Source organism: Pecten maximus, chromosome 14, assembly GCF_902652985.1.
Source record: "Pecten maximus chromosome 14, xPecMax1.1, whole genome shotgun sequence".
In the NCBI taxonomy this organism is placed as follows: domain Eukaryota; kingdom Metazoa; phylum Mollusca; class Bivalvia; order Pectinida; family Pectinidae; genus Pecten; species Pecten maximus.
The window spans coordinates 21,694,755-21,716,816 of NC_047028.1; the positions used below are offsets into that span (position 1 = coordinate 21,694,755).

At 34.0% G+C, this 22,062-nt stretch overlaps 1 protein-coding gene across 1 annotated transcript in view; it reads right to left on the reverse strand.

Moving 5' to 3' along the window:
* LOC117341799 (probable ATP-dependent DNA helicase HFM1) overlaps positions 1-19,740 on the reverse strand; it is a 30,944-nt gene extending 11,204 nt beyond the window's left edge. The window contains exons 1-28 of the mRNA XM_033903662.1: positions 19,630-19,740; positions 16,233-16,381; positions 15,460-15,523; positions 15,116-15,279; positions 14,674-14,730; positions 12,794-12,864; positions 11,851-11,986; positions 11,125-11,276; positions 10,355-10,435; positions 9,843-10,001; positions 9,259-9,291; positions 8,633-8,902; positions 7,753-7,891; positions 7,360-7,461; positions 6,989-7,134; positions 6,573-6,620; positions 6,351-6,397; positions 5,835-5,968; positions 5,198-5,245; positions 4,460-4,543; positions 4,239-4,330; positions 3,573-3,679; positions 2,915-2,962; positions 2,434-2,531; positions 1,805-1,933; positions 1,347-1,432; positions 1,026-1,109; positions 440-597 (exon numbers count right to left, since the gene is read on the reverse strand). Of these exons, the coding sequence (XP_033759553.1) occupies positions 440-597; positions 1,026-1,109; positions 1,347-1,432; positions 1,805-1,933; positions 2,434-2,531; positions 2,915-2,962; positions 3,573-3,679; positions 4,239-4,330; positions 4,460-4,543; positions 5,198-5,245; positions 5,835-5,968; positions 6,351-6,397; positions 6,573-6,620; positions 6,989-7,134; positions 7,360-7,461; positions 7,753-7,891; positions 8,633-8,902; positions 9,259-9,291; positions 9,843-10,001; positions 10,355-10,435; positions 11,125-11,276; positions 11,851-11,986; positions 12,794-12,864; positions 14,674-14,730; positions 15,116-15,279; positions 15,460-15,523; positions 16,233-16,381; positions 19,630-19,682 (2,939 nt within the window). The 5' untranslated portion in view covers positions 19,683-19,740. The remainder of the gene's footprint in view (positions 1-439; positions 598-1,025; positions 1,110-1,346; positions 1,433-1,804; positions 1,934-2,433; positions 2,532-2,914; positions 2,963-3,572; positions 3,680-4,238; positions 4,331-4,459; positions 4,544-5,197; positions 5,246-5,834; positions 5,969-6,350; positions 6,398-6,572; positions 6,621-6,988; positions 7,135-7,359; positions 7,462-7,752; positions 7,892-8,632; positions 8,903-9,258; positions 9,292-9,842; positions 10,002-10,354; positions 10,436-11,124; positions 11,277-11,850; positions 11,987-12,793; positions 12,865-14,673; positions 14,731-15,115; positions 15,280-15,459; positions 15,524-16,232; positions 16,382-19,629) is intronic.
* Between the last annotated feature and the right edge of the window lie 2,322 nt (positions 19,741-22,062).

Genomic DNA, 22,062 nt, shown 5'->3' on the forward strand with positions numbered 1-22,062 from the left:
GCATGCTGCTGGCCCAATATCATGACCCTTGGCCTCTTAGTTATTGAGGAGCTGTTGAAAGATACCCAGTAACAGTTGATTTCTGTCACAAAAGATGAACACTGCACCACGCTTGCTATATCAACTTGCTTGATATTCTTTTGTTTAGCAACATATCACAACTCTAAGGATTGAGATCCCCTATCTCATCCTCAAAATGGTGCGTGATAATGTTAATACTACCTCAATTCATTAAATTGATGATATGAGGTAACAGAATTTTTGATGTATTTTTTTTCACTGTTGCCATGACTTTATACAATTGCCCGAGAACTCTCATCAAAAGCATGAATACATTCCTGTCTGGAGTTAAAAGAGAACCATTTCCCAATGTCCTCCTAGTAAAATCATTTTTACTACTGAACAATTTGTAAGCTTTGAACATGAATTTGACACTTACATGAGCTTGCGTCTGAAGATAATCTTGTTGTCATTGTTAGCTACTAGTAAGATACAGGTATGATTGGGGGAGGCAGTCTTCTTCGTCATTAGATTTGCCTGGTTTGCAATGCTGAGGTGAAGCAAGATCTCTGCAGTATCAATGTTGTAGCGTGACACCTAGTATGGAAGTGAGATTTATACCTTTTTTTGAAAATTTGTGATTATGGTATGCAGCGTCATGAATAAAAGCTAAATATGTTTATCTTCACAACAATTTAAAATCTTTTAGTCAATCATAAATCTAAGAGATTATTTTATGAATAATCAGAACTTTTAAATAAGAGGTACACATGTATATATCTGATATTGTTCCTTTTACAAATTAAATCTTAAAACAATAAAAATTTATGTCACAAAATTTAAGTTTCAGTGGATCACTATCTGTACAGATTAACTGCATTTAGAATCTATTATATGTTACTCAATTTCAAATAAAATACAAATTTTAAGGATGTGAACAGACATCAGCATATATCTATAATCAAAATAGATTTTTTTTTATATTAGTCACCAAGATATGATACCTGGTATTTAAGTATTTTTACCTGCTCCATGGTGAGTTCATACTTGGGCAGATAGGTAACTGAATCCCGCACCTGGTTACCAAAAGGTGGATGTCTGTTGACAATCTTTGTAAAATACAAACAAGAATATCACTTAAAAGACAAATAATTCACTTTATCACTGTAATGCTGTAAATATCAAATATCAATAAAGAGGTAACAATTGCCAAAGTAACAAACTTTGCTATTGTAAAGTCCACACATACTGGTAAAATGCTATACTCAAACACAATAAAAACTTCAATGAAGCCTTCATGATTGGCAAAATCTGGAAGGTATAATATTTCTTTACTATTATCTCACCAGTTCTAGATCTCGTGGATTGGTTTCCTCAATCTTCTGAAAGCTGGTGATTCCAGCATTTACAAGAGCCGTAGACAGTGCTGGACCTGAACAAATATTAAACTATTAATCCAAGAATTCACAATTAAACATTCATCATTTTTTCATATTTCAATAGAATTGAACACTGACGATCAGATAGCTCTGCATAAGTGTGGTGTCCTTAGTTCAAATTTTGACAGTTCAGCAGGTAACCTGTTGATATTTTTTTGTTTTACTAATTCTTTTGTCAATTTCAGAAAGAATGTTGCCTTCATCATGGGAAAACATGTAATACTATCAACCTGTGTTATAGGTTTTTTATATACACTTTTGTTTGAGTTAATTCTATCAAAGAATTAGAATGTACTTTGACAATATTCTTCAACTACAAATGTAGATTGACGTTCAAATGACTGCATTGGTGACTTAAACTCTACCTATCCTCTCGAGCTGTTTAGCTACATGCTTGGAGTTCTCCCAAAGTTTGGCTTTGATTGCTTTACAGAGCTGAGCAGCACTCAGGAATGCCTGATAGTCATCTCGTATCCACAACACCTCCATCAGACCTACAAGTACAGACAGTACATATACAACACCTCGGAATGATTTGTAGTCTTGTTTGCTGGGTTTATTGCTCCATGAACAGACAGGGACATTTTGCAGCAGGGTTTCCTTGTAGTAGTTGTTGACCACCTCACTGCACATACGGGAAGCTTGCTGCATGCCATCCAGAGCAATTGGGGTAAAGTGTCTTGCCTAAAGGACACAACAGCACAGACTGGCCTGTTTCTCAGTTTCCAGAGAAACACAAACCAACACAGGTATGGAACATCGAATCATGTACCTTGGATCTTCACCTAGGGTTAAGTGGCTTGCACTCTAACCGAATATATATATATGAGCTTATAATTGCGGCCTCTTGATTTGTAGTCATTCTGTATCATCAAGTGACTTCTATCAGTCAGTGATGAAGCACAATTATGCACATTTTTACCTGCACCTTTTTTTTCAGCAGAAAAAAACATAAGAAATCTAATAATGAAAAGCAACTCTTGAGAAGACTTACATCTAGAAAGTCTCTGTGCAGCTCTGAAGATCCTAGTGGTGTCTTGTTGCAATGCAAAATCTTGAACCAAAAGGCATCCCAATTGTGCTTGCATTAAACTGAAAATCAGAGAGAATTTAGCATGAAGTAAACAAGCAGTTCTTCACTTTTCATATTCAGTAATTCACTAACCTTATAACTATTAGATAAATACGAACTAAATTTCAGCAGTATGATTATGTGAGTTCATTTATCCATTTGTATGTCGATTTCAGAAAATAGCTTTGAAAGCTGATGCTATGAGCTTATATATAACTGACTTTTAATCAATTTTCTTGTATCTAGATTTTCTGTTATGAAATCTTTTGCATAAATATGTTGCATTATGAATTTTTTCTGTAACATTGCAATGTCTTAACTTCTCTTAGATCTAAATCACAGTTGTAAACGAAAGACATCAATACACAAATGTAGAGCATTAAACATGTTGAAATACCCTTACCAGTTGACTTTCATTTGCTTTGTTTTGATCTTTCCTTGCAACTGATACCTGGAAATAAATAAAAAATATTCATTTGATTTACAAAAACTTGATCAATGAAGTAAAACTTAAACAAGATATCCATTGGACCTGTATCACTTACCTTTTACTGAAATACATGTGTACAGTATCTTCTCAGTTGGAACATCAAATTCAGTAAATAAGATTTTCTTATAATCATGCATGTTTATTTTCCTGCACCTTATGAAGACAAAAGTCCATAGGAAAGTTTATCATGCAAAATTTGTAAAAAATATTCCTAAAGATCATAACTTTAGGCTTATTGGCACAATTGATAAGATTTAGTTAAAAAATTTGAACATATAGTCCTTAGTGACCTTGAAAGTAGGAGGTCAAGGTCATTCAGCTAAACAAACATGGCAGCCCTTCACCAAAGCATGCTATTTGTCCAATATCATGACTCTGGATATTTTAGATATTGAAAAGTTGTTTAAAGAAAACAGTTTCCACCAGGCTGAAGACATAAGGTGCATCACTTTAACCTGAGGAAAAGGTACTCAGACTGTTCAAGGAAACCACTTGGTATTTTCTTATATTTTGTATTAGCTCTGTATTTGTAATGATAAGTTTGAACTATTCAAAACACTTAACAGATTACCTGATAGTTTGTCTATTCTTATCTTTGTTCAAAGCATTCAGTGTCTTTTTCTCATTCACTCTCAGTTGGATCTCCATAAACTCTTCACTTCCAGCTACAATCTCCAACTTTGAGGAGAAAAATAACAAGATCACAGTTATGCATCAGTGTACACATTGTCAGAATGGAGAAAATGCAACAAGTCAAGCAAGAATTTTAACCTGGAGTTTGAAACAGCTATATCTATATGCTCAACTAATTAAACAGTGTTGTCCTATCCAACACCATTTTCCAATTCATCACCAAATGTGTTTTGTTTTGCCTAAGTGTGTACAAAATATGTATGACATAATGGGTTTGGCAAAGTTTGAAAAAGATACTGAAAACCTCATTACTTTATAACAGTTAGAACACAGCTTACCTAAAGACATGTAATTTGATTGCTCTTTTAACAATGGTGAACTCATTTAAGACACAGCATCAGTTTGAATAATTTCAAAAATAAATAATAGTTGAAATTTTGAATATATGGCATTTGGATATGCAGCATTCCAGTGGACTGATGAAATATAACCCATCCTCACTGGGGCTGAAACTGGCGACTTAATTCTCGCTCTCCAAATGAAACATCCTACAGCAAGTCTAAAGGAATGTTTCCCCCAGCCTGAGCTAGTAAGGTGATCTTACCAAATCACTGATGCTCTCCTCTCCTGACACGCCACAGAACTTCTTCATCGTCTCGAAGGCAATACAGTACCTTGCCATCAGTCGCCCTGCTTCTGTAATATGATTCCCATCACATCAAGTAAAGATTTTTGCCTTGATTGATATATAATAATCTGTTAAAGGTTCATTATTGTTTAAGCAACATTATCATAATAAAAGTCTACCCACTTTAACTTCCTCACCTGTACTCTGAATATCAAATGTTTCTCCATTCATTTTTATCATCTGGATACCAGCCAGCTGATTCAGATTCCTCATGCAAAGTTCTGGAAAAAGGAAATGACAAGCGAAGTACAACCAATGGCAAAGAACTCTTGTCACTAACTTACAAGATATCAATGAAATCACACATATTTGATCCATTAATCATTATCTGTATGTTGATTCCAATTTAATGCACCAAATGTGTTATTATATTTATCTGACAATAATTAGCCCCTACCCACATGTAATAAGCCCCCTTCTTCGTGTTTGCAGAAGCACCAATTTTAAAACAGTAAGCTAATTGGTGGTCACAAATAAGCCCTCCCCAGATTTTAATACTGAAGTTTCACGCTATGGGGAGAGACTTATTTGATGATTGATACGGTATTACTGTACCATCCTAAATCAATATTGCCATAATATGCTTGCTTGTTCTGCATGCTCTATGAGTGTAAAAAGATAACACAGAGTAGTGTATGAAACAGGAACATTAATAAAAAATATTTGTATTTATGCAAAATTTATTTTATCAAATTAGATTTTAATTTTTTAACTATGAATTCTCCATTTAAAGTGAAAATCCCAAAAAATTACAAACATGAAAATAGCCAGCCATACAGTAGGTCACTTGCTTGAAATCAATATCAATCATATCAAAAATAGATTCATTATTGTAACTCCAATGTGAAGTAAATGCAAACTTATAATAGGCATACCTTGAAGTTTTGTCTCCGTTTGATCTCTTGTGAGGCCTAATGGCATTCCTGAAAGATACACATGATTTTTGTGTTAAAACTATTTAATTACATTTTATGGTAATAAGTGATTCTATCTGGCTAATCAATATAGTATTCAAAGTGGATCATAATAATCAACCTAGGTTTTGTGTCTGATACAGCACAATAACATATACATAATCTGCATGAGACTCTGTTAATTAGTTTCTGTATTTACAATTAGCAGGAGACCCTATGTTAGTTCCTGTATACACAATTAGCATGAAATCCTATGTTAGTTCCTGTATACACAATTTGCAATAGACACTGTGCTAGTTCCTGTATACACAATTTGCAGTAGACCCTGTGTTAGTTTCTGTATACACAATTTGCAGGAGACCCTGTGCTAGTTCCTGTATACACAATTTGCAGGAGACCCTATGTTAGTTCCTGTATACACAATTTGCAGGAGACCCTATGTTAGTTCCTGTATACACAATTTGCAGGAGATCCCATATTAGTTCCTGCATACAACCATGTGATGAACTACATATACAGGTTGTTCCTCTGCCTAATTATATATATGCTGAAACAATTATTCTAAATTGGCTGACTATTAGGTACAAGGTGTACTGACCATAGTGTTTAGGGTTTTTCATCACTCTAATGTAAAGGTAGGTATGTCTGATCCATTCCATTGCGATGGCCATGTCACTGATGGTTTGTAGTACAATCTCAGCATTCAGGTGCTCTATCAGATGTTTGTGGAGGCTAACATGGATTAATGACAATTATTTAAAAGACATTCAAATTTTGAAACACTGCATATTTACTTGGACCTTACAACTTTTACTATAATCTTAAATTCCTAATGACATTTTCATATTTTTACTCTGTTCTTTGATTATAGATTTGTAATACTTTCCTAATGAAAATTGTAAATATCTTATTGGAAAAAGTCCATAAATTTTTTTATGAAATTGAACCGATCGTGAAGAAAAATCAGTTACAAGGTGACAGTGCACTATGCATTTTTTAATTAATGGCTCCATGGCAAGGAAGTTTTCTATGAAAGTAGATGTCCTTCAACAAACAGCAAACTAGGCATTTATCAATTGTGATGCTTCTGAGAATCTGGTCCGAACTGTTATACCTGCTCTCGATCATCTGTGTTCCATTCAGCAAAGATTCATACTTCAGCTGTTCAAAAAAGAATACCTCCAATTAAAGCAGAGCACAGAAAGTTATGGCAATAAAGTTTGCTCATATTCTATCATTAAGATTAACCTCTTGCTTCAGTTTTATAAACTAAATAAGTATCTGAATTAAATATATTTATAAGAAAAAATTATAAACCGAAATCAATTAATCTTACCTTATTTTGAACTTTTGTCATAATAACAGCAGTTGCAGTTGTATCAAACTGTAACGATAATCACACAACAGTTGAAAACCATACAAGTAACATAACATAATGATCATGTTTGATGTTCAAAATCAACAAAAATGCAAGGTCCTATTTCGATATGCTTCCACAAATATCTTTAAGAAATGGTGTGATTTTGTAACTAAAGTACCAATAAAGCATATATGCACTGTAGGAGTGACCATGCAATTGTGACTGTAGCCATCTAAAGCTCTTTGTATGCCAGGTGAAACACTGAGTGTAAGAGTTTATATTCAATCCAAATGATACTTCAATTTTCCTTCATTTAAATAGATATTTACACATGTAGTGCACATCTTCCAATTGAAATGAATAAGCAAAATGGCATTAATGGATTCCCTTACCTGCGGTCGCCCAGCACGTCCAATCATCTGTAGGACCTGAGTGTTAGAATACTCCTCCAGCATGCCCATATTGTAGTGCTGTGTGGACTTGAGGATAACCAGGTGTGCAGGTAGGTTTACTCCCATAGCCAAAGTGCTTGTCGCAACTGTCAATACATTATACACCAATATATAATTATAGCTAGGTCACCTCTCATATAACAAAATTTCAATAATTGCATTATTTTAAGTACTTTAAATGGAATATATATGTTTTGTCACCCTACATTGCTGCAAAAAGAAATAAAAGAAAACATAATTTCATCAGATTACACAACAGCACCGTCATAATCTTGTCAATTTGGGTGTCAACTAGGAATCTAGATACAAACCCAGAACTTGTAGTTGAGATGTAGCAAACAGCTCCTCAATGTATTTTCTGTCTTGAATATCCATCCCAGCATGGTGAACACCAATACCTTTAACCAATGTATCTGAAATGAACAGGAAACATGTTATATTATCATTCTCACAAAGTCGTTCTTCTTTTCTCTTTTTTGATTATTCTTATAATACCATTTCCAAATTGGTTAAAAACCTTTTAGGGCAATATGAATTTTCAGCATATGTAAAGTAAAATATCTCAAATTTTTTTTATTTCCAAATTTCCATGTGTGTGATACTATGAACAGAAAGAATACTGTTATATAGAAAGAGCAAGTCAGGATGATTATGTACTGGGTGTACTGACAGACAAGGCGAGTACCTGTGGTCAGGATATTTACCTCTAAGTTTAGCATCCTTTACCAGATTGGAGTATTTCAACAAAACTTGTCTGTTTTTAGCATCCTTTATATATGTACTTCTGCTGTCTTTAGCCAGAATATCAGCTGCCTGTTGAGTGCCCTTTCTTGTGGAACAGAACTGAAATGACAATATGCAAATTTTTCAAAGGACACTCAAATATACGAGACTTTTCTCTGAAAGACTACTTTTATAACTATAAAAAAAACATACAATTAAAAGCAATTTGAAATGTTATTAAACTGCTCAACCCTCAATGCTTTAAAACATGCATCCAAAATGACTGCTTTAATTACTTTCAATCAACAATAATCATTGCACATTTTGTTTGGTTTTGTACTGCTTAACGTCCTTTCAACAGCTAAGATCAGTTAAGGACGGCATCCCCATTGTGCGAGATGCATGCTTGTGGTGAGTGTTTGTGTGTGTTTTGGGTGGCTGAGGTATGTTCATGTTTGTCTCTTTGTGATAGAGTGGCACTGATGCCGACTTTATAGTTTCATTGTAAATTACAAACTTAATGCTCCTCTTTGTACATAAACAATTACATGTATATATTAGGAATTTATGTAAAGATATTATAAACTAGAAAATAGACATAATGCCCCCACTCCCATTAAGTATCATTCTTTGATGAATTTCTAGGAAAAGTAAGGATGACAGACCTATTATGTAGTTTCTGAATGGAAGAATCCATTAATTTTTTTTTTTTTCAATTAAACCTAAAAAAGTTCCCTAAGACTAACAATATTACTTACCAACAGCGTAACAACCTAAGCAATATATCACAACTGAAGTTGAGTGATATATTGCCGCTGAATTCTGAGATAATTCTACCAAAAGACCAACATTGTCGCTTACCACCAAAGCAGGTTTTCCGTCTGAGTAAGTGTTGATGATTCCACCAAGCTTGTAGCTGAGTGACATGTCAAAATGGAACCCTGATCCTTTATGTTCATCAAATGGGAACCCTAGCACCACCTTCCTCAGGCGCACTGGACGAAAACTATCATCCATCCTGAAATCATTTATCAGAAATTTCCCTTTAAAATCTTGAGGAAAAAAGGTTTGAGGCAATACTGAAAAAAGATCTTTAAAGAAAGAACATTTCCAAAAAGCAATATTTGACTTCTATATTTCAGTTGCTTGATCTATGGCAGTAATGGTTTTGATACATTATAAGCATGGTCAGTTACAACAGCTGTATTATAAATCAAAACATAACATGATTTCAATGGTCAATTAGGTCATTAACCCTCTTCTACTTATAAGATTACATTAGTAATGAACCGCATTAAACACTGAAAGCAAAAGACAATGCATAATGAAACAATCTGCATTTGAACGCAAACACTTTCTAAACATGAAGCCTTAAAACAAAAGGCCTTAAACTTCGAAAGGTTGAATTTAAAAGAAATAAAAACAAGAAAGAGAAAACAACTTATGAAAATGCATCACATATTTAACAAATACTTGTAAAATGTTGCTGCATGATGGCTCTCACCCATCCACTCTGCAATCTAAAACACAAACGCCATTATGATTCTTTCTTTTGCATAGCTATGAACAATAATGAACTATGAAATTTAAATGTTGTATACTTTCCATATTTATCGTTTTCTCAGGTGTAATACCAAAGCTAACTTTAAAATAATTCCATTTTGAAAAGTTTTATGCAAATAAACAAGACAAATTGTTTTCTCAAGTGTATACAACAATGTGAACAGTCAAATTTAAAAAAGAAAAACAATTTTTTTTAGCGCAGACTAATGTCAATTAAATGAAATTAGAAACATTTTCTTACTTTTTAGCTATACCCAACAATAACTATGGGTATCAGGTAATCATCCATCCTCTGTCCCAGGTGAAAAGCACACTGCAATTTTTACCTAGGGCCAAGGATGGCTATTATGCTGAATTACATGTTTATATAGACAGGTGTATGAGAGTTTAATATATCAACAGAGGGATAGTTCGTGCAAGACATTTTCTTTTTCTTATTTTCATATTTTAGCCTCACTGGGTCAACCTTATATGGTATCTCCATCATAATAAACAAATATGTACATACATCTTCAATGTTAGGTATGGTGGCAGACACGGCTATGAATCTGAGTTTTGGCAGTTGTTGTTCTGTGTTGGAGTGACATAGAGAGATCTGTACAGTTTTCATCCTACTGATCACAGCCTCAATGGTTGCTCCCCGCACACAGTCATTCAGGACATGAATCTGAAACACAACATTTTCTAAATCTTCACACCCTAAAGTGATACATGTCATGCTTTGGGTAGATATCTAAGTATCTACAGGGATGTTCAATTTTCAAAAGTTCAGAAATACGCATATTTTTTTTTGCAACTTTTCACCCAATTTTTGGATTTCATTGTCGATTTCAATTTGAAATATCTCTAGATATCTAAAAAAAAAAAAAAAAAAAAAATGAAATGTTTATAAAGAATATTAAAATGTTTGCCTTATATCCAAGCCCTATAAGTACTCCAACTTGAGGATATGAGGCTACCATTAATTCTGTATACAACTTAATGCTTAAATTTACCTATGGATTAAACCCAGATAATTACCTCATCTATAAAGAAAAGACACACAGACTGTACAATACATTTGTTGTCCCTCCAACGTCTCGTCATGCTATCCCATTTCTCCTACAACACAACATTTGTTAAAAATACTATAATCATCACAGTACTGTATGTGGATAGTTTGATGTTTTACATATTTAAATGAAAACACAAATAATTAGTAATGGACTTTACAAAACTTATCAGTAACAAGAGGTTCTGCATTGCTCTTCTAGATGTTTCACTAGTCATGGCAATAATGAATTTGTCTTTCAGGAGGTCAATCAACTAAATGTGCATAAGCTGTGTATGGAAAATCATTGTCACTTAAGATACAAACTTTTGGTTCATTGTATTAAGGTCAAAGCAAGGTCATGAACATTACTAAAGAATATCAGTGCTATAGTAAATTCAGCACATTATGGTTGAACTTCATAATCATAATGGTCAGATTTATACTGTATACGAATACTTCAAATTGCTTTGTGCTCAGAGTTTCAAGCCATGCCCTCAAGTTAACTAATTACATATTTTTGCAATCCTTTATTTTCATAAATCATACTGTACTTTCTCTATAACCCATGCATAATAATGAATTGTGTGGCCTATAAGCAAATACATTTGTATATGGCTAATAATTACTAAATTCTTTAGCAATTTCTTGCTGATAAATTCATAAGTAAACTAATATATCTTCAGACAGCTATTTAAAGGTTTTTTTTGTACAATATGTTACTCCATTAAGAATCTGTTCAGGATTGTTTCACACTTACAGGAGTTGTAAGGATAACATTCACTTCCTGTAGTTCATAATAATCATCTATCTCTGTATCACCAGTCAGTTCCTTACACTTCAGCCCAAATGCCTCAAACTTTGCTGTCCAGTCCTGTAATCTCTCACTGCACAAAGCTTTGATTGGAGCCACTTTAAACAAAACATTTCATCACATTTTATCATAGCAGGAGTGAGTTTTTTCTTTAGTAGCTTAACCTCATTTCCACATTTCCTTTTTTTTTTGTTTACATTTTAAACGGATCCCAGCCATTGATACATGTTATCAAAATAATTAGGCATGAAATGTGTCTTGATTTGTAAGCATGTTGATTGTTAATCAGCAAACTTAAAAAATATGAATAGTTTGTTTTTTCTAAAAATCTAAAGATATCACTACTAAAATGTGAGAATAAAAAACTGTTTTACATGATACAGAATTTGATTCAATATACATGTAATATTATATAAAACAAAGACGATCTTATACATGTACACAGAACTGTATTTCTAAAGTGTATTGTCAAGTATGACCTTTGTTCATTTAATTGTGATCACCAAACTCTAATCAGGCATAAAACTTGATGTTATGATACTATTATGAAAATATAAAGTAAATCTGTTCAGAATTTCAAAAGAAATCTTGTACACATATTTTTTCAGTTTTTACTCTTTAATATCCCTGTAATTAGATTAACCCACATCAAAACAAATGTCCAGCACTTACTATAGACAACCTTGAACCCTCTGACCATGACACTCTGCATCTTCATGAGGAGTCGAACTATAGCCAATTCAAATACGACAGTTTTTCCAGCTCCTGTTGGGGCACACACTACAAGTGGTTTGTCAGTGTAAAATACCTATAAATGAGAAAACATGTTAGATTTTATTGTACACTGTACCATAAATAACAAGGTGTCTCTGAAGATAATTTCCTTCATAAACAAAGCTTATTGTGCATTCAAACTTTTCATACTGATGATATGTGTACAGTGTTGCTGGTATTTAAATTTCATCATGTTCCAAATGTTTTACAGATGCCATAACTAAAACCAAATATTTAAAATGCCTGTCAAAAGCATTATGTATAAATCACTGCTGTTTTTATTAAAACTATTGCCATCATACATATCTACACAAATGTACATAATACTTTGCAGGACAGAATCAAAATATTTGGCCTAGATGCTCCATCTCTTTGCATATACTTGATCATGAGGTAGATCTATAATAACTAGGACTTTTGCAGGGTTCTTTGTCCTGTTTGTTAGGCTCAAACAAAAGACCTGCATCAAACGCTGTTCCAAAAAAAAAAAAAAAAGAAGAAAAATTCCATGTTTCCCTTTCTGTGCACTCCAATCCGATTCTGTGCATTTTGGGGTATAAATTGCTTGTCTAATATAATAATAATAAAAATAAGTAAATAAATTGCAATCACAGAGTATTAGCCCTTACAATGTAGTAAATTTTCAATACCAATTGTAATCTCTACTCTATTGCAGCCCAATGCTATTCTTTCATTAGTGTTTAATATGCCAACACATGACATATAACCTGTATTTATTAATACTAACTCAAAGTAACATTCAAAATAATGGAAATAAAAATATTTGGAATTTCAAATTCACTAAATAGATAAAAGCACCTCTCTTAATTACAACACTTACATCATCAAAAACTTTCGACTGTACAATGTTGAAGTAAGGAAATGCCTTGAATATGGATCTGTATTTCATAGCTGTATCAAATTAAGGAAACATGATGATAACAAGTTTGAAATAAAATAATGAGGATCTGAAATGCTTCAAAATCTTTTTTAATATCCAATAAATAACTTTTACCAGAAACATTTTCAGATCTAAAATACCATATCAGCAGTCACAAGTATTACAGTTTGTCCATGTATATATAATTGTAGTATAAATAGTCCAAAATTCCTGAAATAAACATCAAATCTACAATCCATTAATCATATGTAAGACAAAAAAAAGGCAAAATAGTATCAGCAATCCAGTTCTCCACCTCTAGATAAAGGAATATTGAAAGTCTAGGGTTCAATGCTTGTCACACAATAAATAGGAACCAAGGTTGTTTCCTGGGGCTTTATGGGTATTTCCAAGAATTTATTTGTGATGGCTAGGTCAATGAAACATTCTCCACCAGCCACCAAGAAGGTACAAGGAGGAATTTGGAGCCAGTTCTACTTAGAAATAGAAGCTGGATAATGAAAAAGCTGTAATAGATTCAATAAGAGGCCCATTGGCCTTAACAGTCATCTGAATGCACTATTCCAGACTACAGTATACATACCAGATCAGTAGCATATATAGTGGTATTGTTGGCAATGGCGCTATCTTGAATTTCGGACCAACTGAAAAAATCATCAGCACTTAATTGTTTAGGACCATCTCAGGATCATTGCAGGAAAGAGAGAGCTGAATCCTACTGGTGGAACTTGAGAAGAATTTTAAAATAGGTGTTGTTTAGGAAAACAATGATTGCACTTCATGTTACAAAATGACCACTACGGCTGCATTGTCAAAAGGCCTTAAAAAAATAACACTTTCTTGACTTCCCTTCCTTAATATTCCTACCAATTCTCAGCTCAATGGCACTAGTGGAACAGGACAAGAAGTGTGAAATGTGTTTTTTCAATATGTTAGCCATAGCATCTTTGATTTCTGAACGACTCAAAAAATAACAAGACTTGGTCAGGATCATTGTAGGAAGGTAAGAGCTAAATCCCACTGAGAAGTTTAGGTGTTATTTAGAAAAACAATGATTGTGTAACTATGTTACAAAATGGCCATCATGACTGCATTTTTACGAGGCCAAAATATAACACTCTTGTTGACTTTCCTAAACATCCCTACCAATTTCCAGCTAAATGGCATCACTGGAACTGGACAAGAAGAAATGTGTTTTTCTAGTTCGTGGCTATTTTGGATTTCAGACCAACCCAAAAAATAACAGCACTTGGTCAGGATCATCTCAGGATCTTTGCAGGAAAGTTAGAGCTGAATCCCAGTGGTGGAACTTGAGAAAATAAACCAGGTGTTATTCAGGAAAACCATGATTGCATAATCATGTTACAAAATGGCCGTTATGGCTGTCATGTCAAAGTTTTTATGAGACGGAAAAATATCAATACTTTGTTGGCTTTCCTTCCTTAAAATCCCCACCGATTCGCAGCTCGATGGCACCAGTGAAACTGGACAAGAAGTTTAAAATGTGTTTTTCAAGATAGAGGCAATCCTGGATTTTTGACCTGCCCAAACAATACTTGATCAGAACCATCTCAGGATCCTTCCAGGATTTACTTTTAGCTGAATCCCACTAGTAGAATTCAATGAGAAGAAGCTTGCAATGTGAAAACTTTATGCATAGTGGTCGGCAATGGACATAGTACAATTGCTATAGGTCATCCTGACCCTGTCATTAATATATAATATGTCATGATGTCATATGTGTCATTTTCTTACATCATTTATGAAACAAATGTTAATGACAGGGTGGAGGGAAAATTAATATATGTTCAAAAGGATACGCAGCTCTTCAACAGGTCTTAGCTTGATACCATTACAGTTTGGATGTGGATTCGGCACTGAAATTAAAATCAGACCATCACATTGTCTCACCATATAACACTTTCAAATTTTCCATGTATTTCCTTTATATTGAATTCTGTGGTGTAATTCCAAATCTAGTCATGCAAACTTGTGATAGTTGGTTTTCTTTAATATCTTTGGTTTTCTTTCTGAATACAATAAGTCATATATATGCAAAAACATAGTGTCCTACATGTATTATTGATCATCAATATTATAAATACATACATGTCTGTACATTAATATCCAAACAACTGTGTTCATGCCATTTAAATTATATTTCCAGAAACTGAATCTAATTTACAGAGCAGTTTATCTTGCAATCAAAAAAAAGATTAGAAATACATAAGATTCAAGAATACAAATAACAACGGAACTTACATATCAGTGGAGCTGGTGTGAATAATTTGTCTTTTATCGGTAATACACGAACACGTTCAGCTCCAGAATCAAACAAATCCTCATCACTACCAATATCTGCATCATGACTAATGTCATGGCTCTTTACTGGAGTAACAAAACTAGGTCTTGTTATTGTTGAAGCCCTGAAAATTTTATTTAAAAGTATATTTTTAAATGTTACCTCACATGAATAATTGTTCTAAATAAAGTGTAACTGGAACAACCTTGATTACTTAAAAATTCACAGGGAGCTGGTATAGCCCTGATAAATGACAGGCTAGTGGAATAAAATACCTTAGAAGCATTGGCATTAATATTCTTACCTATTCTTTGAAGAAATGATTTCATCAGCATGAAGATTTCCTTGGGTTTTGTTTTCCCGAATTTCTGTAATAGAAAATAAAGAAAATGAAGATTTTAGTTTGGTTTTGTACTAACAGAATAGGCCAAGAGAGACTGGCTCACATGTTTTGATCTGGACAAATTTAATGCAGACTTGAAAAGCAATACAATATCTGTATTTTTTTCTTGCTAGCTTACAAAAGTTATAAAACTGTTTAGGGACCACAGAGCCAAATCAAAAATAGATTGTGGGTTTTAATAGGAAGGTGAATGCATTGGGGCCTACTGATTGGATATTCAGGTGAGAGAAGTTTTCAAAGTTTTATGTGTGGGCTGGGCAATACATGTAGATGTAAAATATATAGAAAAAAAAAGTCAACTTTTTTCTAGCCTGTTTTTGTCAGGGGGAGTAAATTTAGGTGAATTTTTGGTGCTGAATTCAATACAAGATGGTGGCCCCCATATAAAAAAAAGTTCAAAATGGTAGAATTTTTAAATATTCTATCTGCAGATTTGAAAGATAACATTCTTCAAAATTAGGGCTATTGGACCAATGTTGAAAACTCCATTTCAGCAGGACAGTGGTAAATGTTAACATCATCGTCCATGGGAAATTATTTGGTTCCGTGGTTCCTTAACTGGACTGTATCTTCTTGTACCCTATGGCAGATTTTCATCAAGCATGAGCCTTTTCAATTTCTTAAGATCCTGATAAATTAACTCGATATTGCTGAACACTTTTTATAGACATTACCTTTAGATGAATGCTTAAAGAGTTGTGATGGCTGAAAATCAAATGACTCTTGAAAGACAGGTGGCAACACTGGAGCATCACTTGCCACTGGTGCCTCAGGGATATCGATGTACTGTGATCTAGAGGCTGGTGCTTGTGAAAGTTGAGTTCTAGAAACAAATAAATTCTATGCATGACCTTCACCTTTGATCCAATATTGCTTGGTGCCAAGCAATATTTCTTCTGAGAAATATAACTTAAACTTATTTTTCTTTGTATACTATTGTGAAAGAACAGTAAAATATTCCTTCCAAGAATTCCAACAGTGAACAGGAATGGAACCTAAAGGTCTCAAGCCTGATAATCCACAGCTGATTTCAACCAAGAAAGAGTGAAAGAGGCAATATCCAACAATATATACAACAATTAGGTATCTCTGCGCGAAACTAATCTGCAATGGCTCATTGTCCAGGAATGCTTTGTTAAATTTCGGTAATAGTGACATTGATATCTGACATTCAACCTTTTATTGCAATTATGATCAAGTGCATCTGACAAGAAAGCAGTGTGTGAAGTTTGAATTTGATTGGTCTATTTGAACCTGTATGATAACTTTCTTTCAAAAGTAACAGTAATCCCAAAGAAGCTTTGTCAGCACTGATTTTTTGTAAAGTTTGAGAATATTCTGTCCAAGGAAAGTTTTTTGGGCAGGACACAATTTTTTAATTATGATAAGTGACCTTGAACTTTGACCCTTTGACCAAAAAACCCAAGCAAGCACTACCATTAAAGAAGCAGATGATATTTGAAGTTTGAGTTTGATATTACATGTCTTCTTGAACTATCTAAGCTACTGAAAGCATTTTTTTTTCAAAGAAATTGTAACAGTGACCTTTGACCTTTAAGCCAATAAGAAATCCTTAGCAAGCACTCTTGATAAGGAAGCATACATGTCAACCTCTGAAACCTCCAATGAGGGAGATCTCCCTCATTCCACATCCAAAATGAGGGAGAAAGTGCGTGAAAAAAATCGCGACATTTTTGTTGCATTAAGGTGATGTTCCTAATGAGCCTGTGCAGGTGTAAATTACCTCGGGCTACAATTTGATATTAAAATTTGACTACAATGATTAATTTTAAGGAATAATAATAATTTAAAAAAAATAGAAAAAAAAAGACTAATTCTATTAAAAAAAGTTTTTAGAAATTTCATAGAGAGGAACTGTATTTAGTGAATTAATAATGATGTAGTCACTTGAAATCTGCAACCATTAAACAAAAGTAACTACTTATCTACTGATATTTTTTTTTTCAATTTTGTTCAGAAATATATCTAAATGTATTTATCAAATTATCTCCCTTTCTCAAATAATAATTACACAGTAATTTATTAATTTTTGTTTTACTACTAGTTCTATTGTGACATAAAACAAACTTCTTAAAAAGTGTTTTTACTTTTTTCAGACCCAAATTGAAATCCGGATTTGTTTGGCAGTTTACGACTTTATATACTAGTATTGACCAATTAAAGATGGCGGCAGTACAAACGCTAGTACTAGTACCGACAGCTACGATTAAGAAAGGCATTATTGGCTTTTATGTGAGTAAATCTTGTTGACAGATATTACCAGTGTTTATTCTTGAAGTGATGTATCCTAGTTGTAATCACAAAATTAACTGACCGTGTCAAATGAAGCCACATGGGTTATAATGTATACAGTCGGCAGGCACCACGCATGCATGGTGACCGGTGACCGACTCCATCCCCTCTCTCACCAAGCCCCAGGCTAGGGCAGCTACACAGGTGGTGGGGGTGTTTTGTTTACATAATCAGTTCAGGGTCGAGGTGTCTGAGATTCCCGGGGTTTTATGAGGGATGACTGCTCAAATCCGGGAGACATTCGGATTCGGGAAATGTACCAAATCGGGATTTAGGGAAAATTTTAATGATTTTCCGGGCACTTCCCGCATAATCCGGGATGGTTGACACCTATGAGGAACCAGTTTGTGAAATTGAACTTGATCATTACTCTTCAACTCATGTAATATGAAAAGATGGCAAGTAAGTCCCCTATTGGATATAAAACCATATGCCAAGAAAGATGATGATAAATGTAGGAGATAGAGCATGGGCAATCTTTTTCTTTGATGTAGGTCAAAGGTCAGAATGCAGATCAGAATGACCTACTTTTAATACAGGACATCGCCTCAAATAGGTGAACCCATACTTCAATTATGAAGTTCCAGAGACAAGTAGTGAAAGAGATAGAGCTCAGACAAACCTTTTACTTTGAAGTTGGTCAAGGGTCAATATGTATGTCAGAGTGACCAACTTTTGATATATGACACACCACTTTACCAAGGTGAACAGTGAACACATACCCCATGTATGAATCTTTAGTAAAAAGTAGCGCTGAGATAGAGCCCAGTCATTCAAAATAATAATAATCCACCCTGGTTCCAGGTGGGGGACTAATAGCTTACTGTCTAGGTATAGTGTTACAGAAGAGGGAAAATGCAATGACCAGACCAGGACACAAACTCTAACCACTTTAACTACCTGGCCATCAGTATTCAGCCAAGTCCAGTTCCACTACAATAGTACAATAGTGAGGCAGATCAAAAGGAATGAATGTCAGAATGATGGGTGAGTACAGAAATATGTAATACAATTTGCCCTTATGATATTCCATCAAGGGAGATAATTTAACCTCATCAACAATCTCCTTTAGGTCTCACACCACTAATTCAGCCAATCAGCTGGTGTTTCACCGGAACCAAGTCCCTGAAGAAAAAATGTTTCTTGGGCTTGTAGCTATTTCCTGAGTAAATAACACACCCAATGGGTACTTTCTATATACGAGAATAAAGAGAAGGGTCTTGAGATTTTAAAAATCAAAAATATACACTCCTGGTATAAATAGAAAGATGTAGGAATCCAGGTGTGAAAAGGCGGGAATTCCCCAGGTGGAGGTTCCCCTGTGCACTGTAACTATCAGGGTTACTGTCTTCCAAGTACATGTAAAGGTGTGCTCTTATACGCTATTAAACCTATAACATGGTAGGGAAATCTTCAAACTTTAATTTGATATACATTTCACAACATTTGACCTTCAAATGAGTGATTGAGGGGATTGAGTCATAACAGGTAATAACATATAGTGAAATGATTAGTTGTGCGAGACCTTTACACATTTTGTCAAAATTATCTCCCTTTACAGTCTCTAGATATATCTACGAGATCTCCTAAAATTGAACCTAAGGATTGTAGGAGATCTTATCATCCTAATTATCTACTCAAATGTGAGTGTTGAAATCTGGACATAAATGCATGTTTACAAGGTTGAAAATTAAATGTATTTTATACTAGGTAATACACAAACAACTGAGTGGATACGTTGTGAGGGTTAAAACTTACCTTTTCTGTGAAAAATTGTAGCTTGGTTGATAGAACAACTGACTGAGCTCCATGATGAAAAGTTTCCTTCTCTATTTAGCAGATAGTTTACACTAGGCTACCTAAAAAATTCTGAAGAAGAAAAAAACAACATTGATATTTATTACTAATTTCCTATAACATTGTGTTGTGTGCCTGTTCTACCTGAACTGTGACATGCAGTGCTTGTCTTTACAAGAGACCAACCAACCAATTGTTTTCCCATAGACCTTAGTGTTAACGTTTTGGATTATTTCATTCAAATGCTTGAATTAAATATGACGATTATGGTTTATAACAAAAGTTTAGGGTCTGATATAACACCTAATCAAAAAAAAAAGTTGGGTCCTTCAGCTCAAATTTTCTCCAGGGTAGCCATTTTGAAAATAGGTGAATTTCGCAGTAAAAATTCTCAAAAATCTTAAATGTTTACCTGTTTACTATTATTACGTGAACTTTTGGGAAAAAAACCAATCGGACTTAAGAAATTTATATCAACATTTCTTATTGATAGTTACCTATCAGGCTACATATCTATTTTCTCACTTCATAACATACTGGCCAATCAGTGGCTGCCAGACATTTTATCCTTGGCTCAACGTTCTATACACAGGGGCTGTTTCAAAAATATATTTTTTCAATTGGTTGGTTGTTCCCTACAACCTAAAATATAGACTATCTAATGCACCGTGCTGACACAGGTAGGTACACCTATCTAAATAGATTGAAATGAAACATATACTGTACGCTGTAGGCCTACCGTACTGACAGATACATATCCAGAATCTTTATTTAAAAAGTCGAGCATGTTTTACATGTAACATAAGCTCTGAAGAGCTTGAATTCAACATAAACTGACTATACAGTAAGATAAGGACAGCAAGGTATAAGGCTACAGAGCATATCAAGATACAATAATATTTATATCACATACAATGAACAAAGAATATAGCACTGTAGTGCTATTTAATTGGGACAAACATGGTGAACATAAATAAAACAGCATGCAGGCAGACAAGTTATATAAATAACAAGCAGAGTATCACAGACCAATCTCATGGATTAGAGATGCATGTACTACACAAATTCAAGCAGCATATATCTAGAGAACCAAGTATCAAAGAAGGCAGTAATTGAAATTAAAATCGAAAATTATAAATTTTGAATACTAGTATATATTACACAAGCATTTATTGATTAAAAACACTATGAAAGTGAAATATACATATGTGCTAATATAGCAAAGTGTAAAATTTGAAAGAATATACTAATTTAGTGTGAATTAAAAGAGATATTCATGTCAGCTAAGTAAAGATTTGAGGCTATGAATTTAGATTATATATGCTGCATGATATTAAGCATGATGTTAAGCACATACAAGGATAAACTACAAGCATATTAAAAAAATAATCAAAGATAAATTGATAAATAAATTAATAAATGAATTAATAGATAAAGAAGAAAAAATAAAGAAGAAAACAAGAAATATCTTTAAACAAGAGGCCCAGGGGCCTTAACGGTCATCTGACTCTAAATTAAAACCCTTATATTACTTGTAGTATGTATTCTCTGTAGCAAGTATATAGTGGCACTGTTGGCCATGGTGGCCATCTTGGATTTCTGACCGACCCAATAAATAACAACACTTGGTCTGGACCATCTAAGGATAATTTCTGGTAAGTTAGAGCTGAATCCCACTGGTGGAATTTGAGAAGAAGTTTTAAATAGGCATTGTTCAGGAAAACTATGATTGTACAATCATGTTACAAAATGGCCGCCATGGCTTCCAGGTCAATGATTTTACGAGGCCGAAAAAAAACAACACTTTGTTGGCTCTCCTTCCTTAACATCCTCACCAATTTCCAGCTCAATGGCACCAGTGGAACTGGAAGAAGTTTTAAATGTGTTTTTCAAGATGGCTTCCCTGGCAGCCATCGTGAAAAACACATTTTGGATTTCTGGCCGACCCGATAAATAACAATACTTGGTAAGGACCATCTCAGGATCATTTCTGGTAAGTTAGAGCTGAATTCCACCGGTGGAATTTGAGAAGAAGTTTGAAATAGGTGTTGTTCAGGAAAACCATGATTGCGCAATCATGTTACAAAATGGCTGCCATGTCAAAATTTTTATGAGGCCGAAAAAATAACAACACTATGTTGGCTTGCCTTCCTTGACATCCTCACCCATTTCCAGCTCAATGGCACCAATGGAACTGGAGAAAAAAGTTTAAAATGTGTTTTTCAAGATGGTGGCTATGGCGGCCATCTTGGATTTCAGATCGGCCCGAATAATAACAACACTTGGTCAGGATCATATCAGGATCATATCTGGCAAGTATCAGCCCAACAGCACTGGTGGAACTTGAGAAGAAGTTTAAAATGTGTTTTTCAAGATGGCGGCTATGGCGGCCAT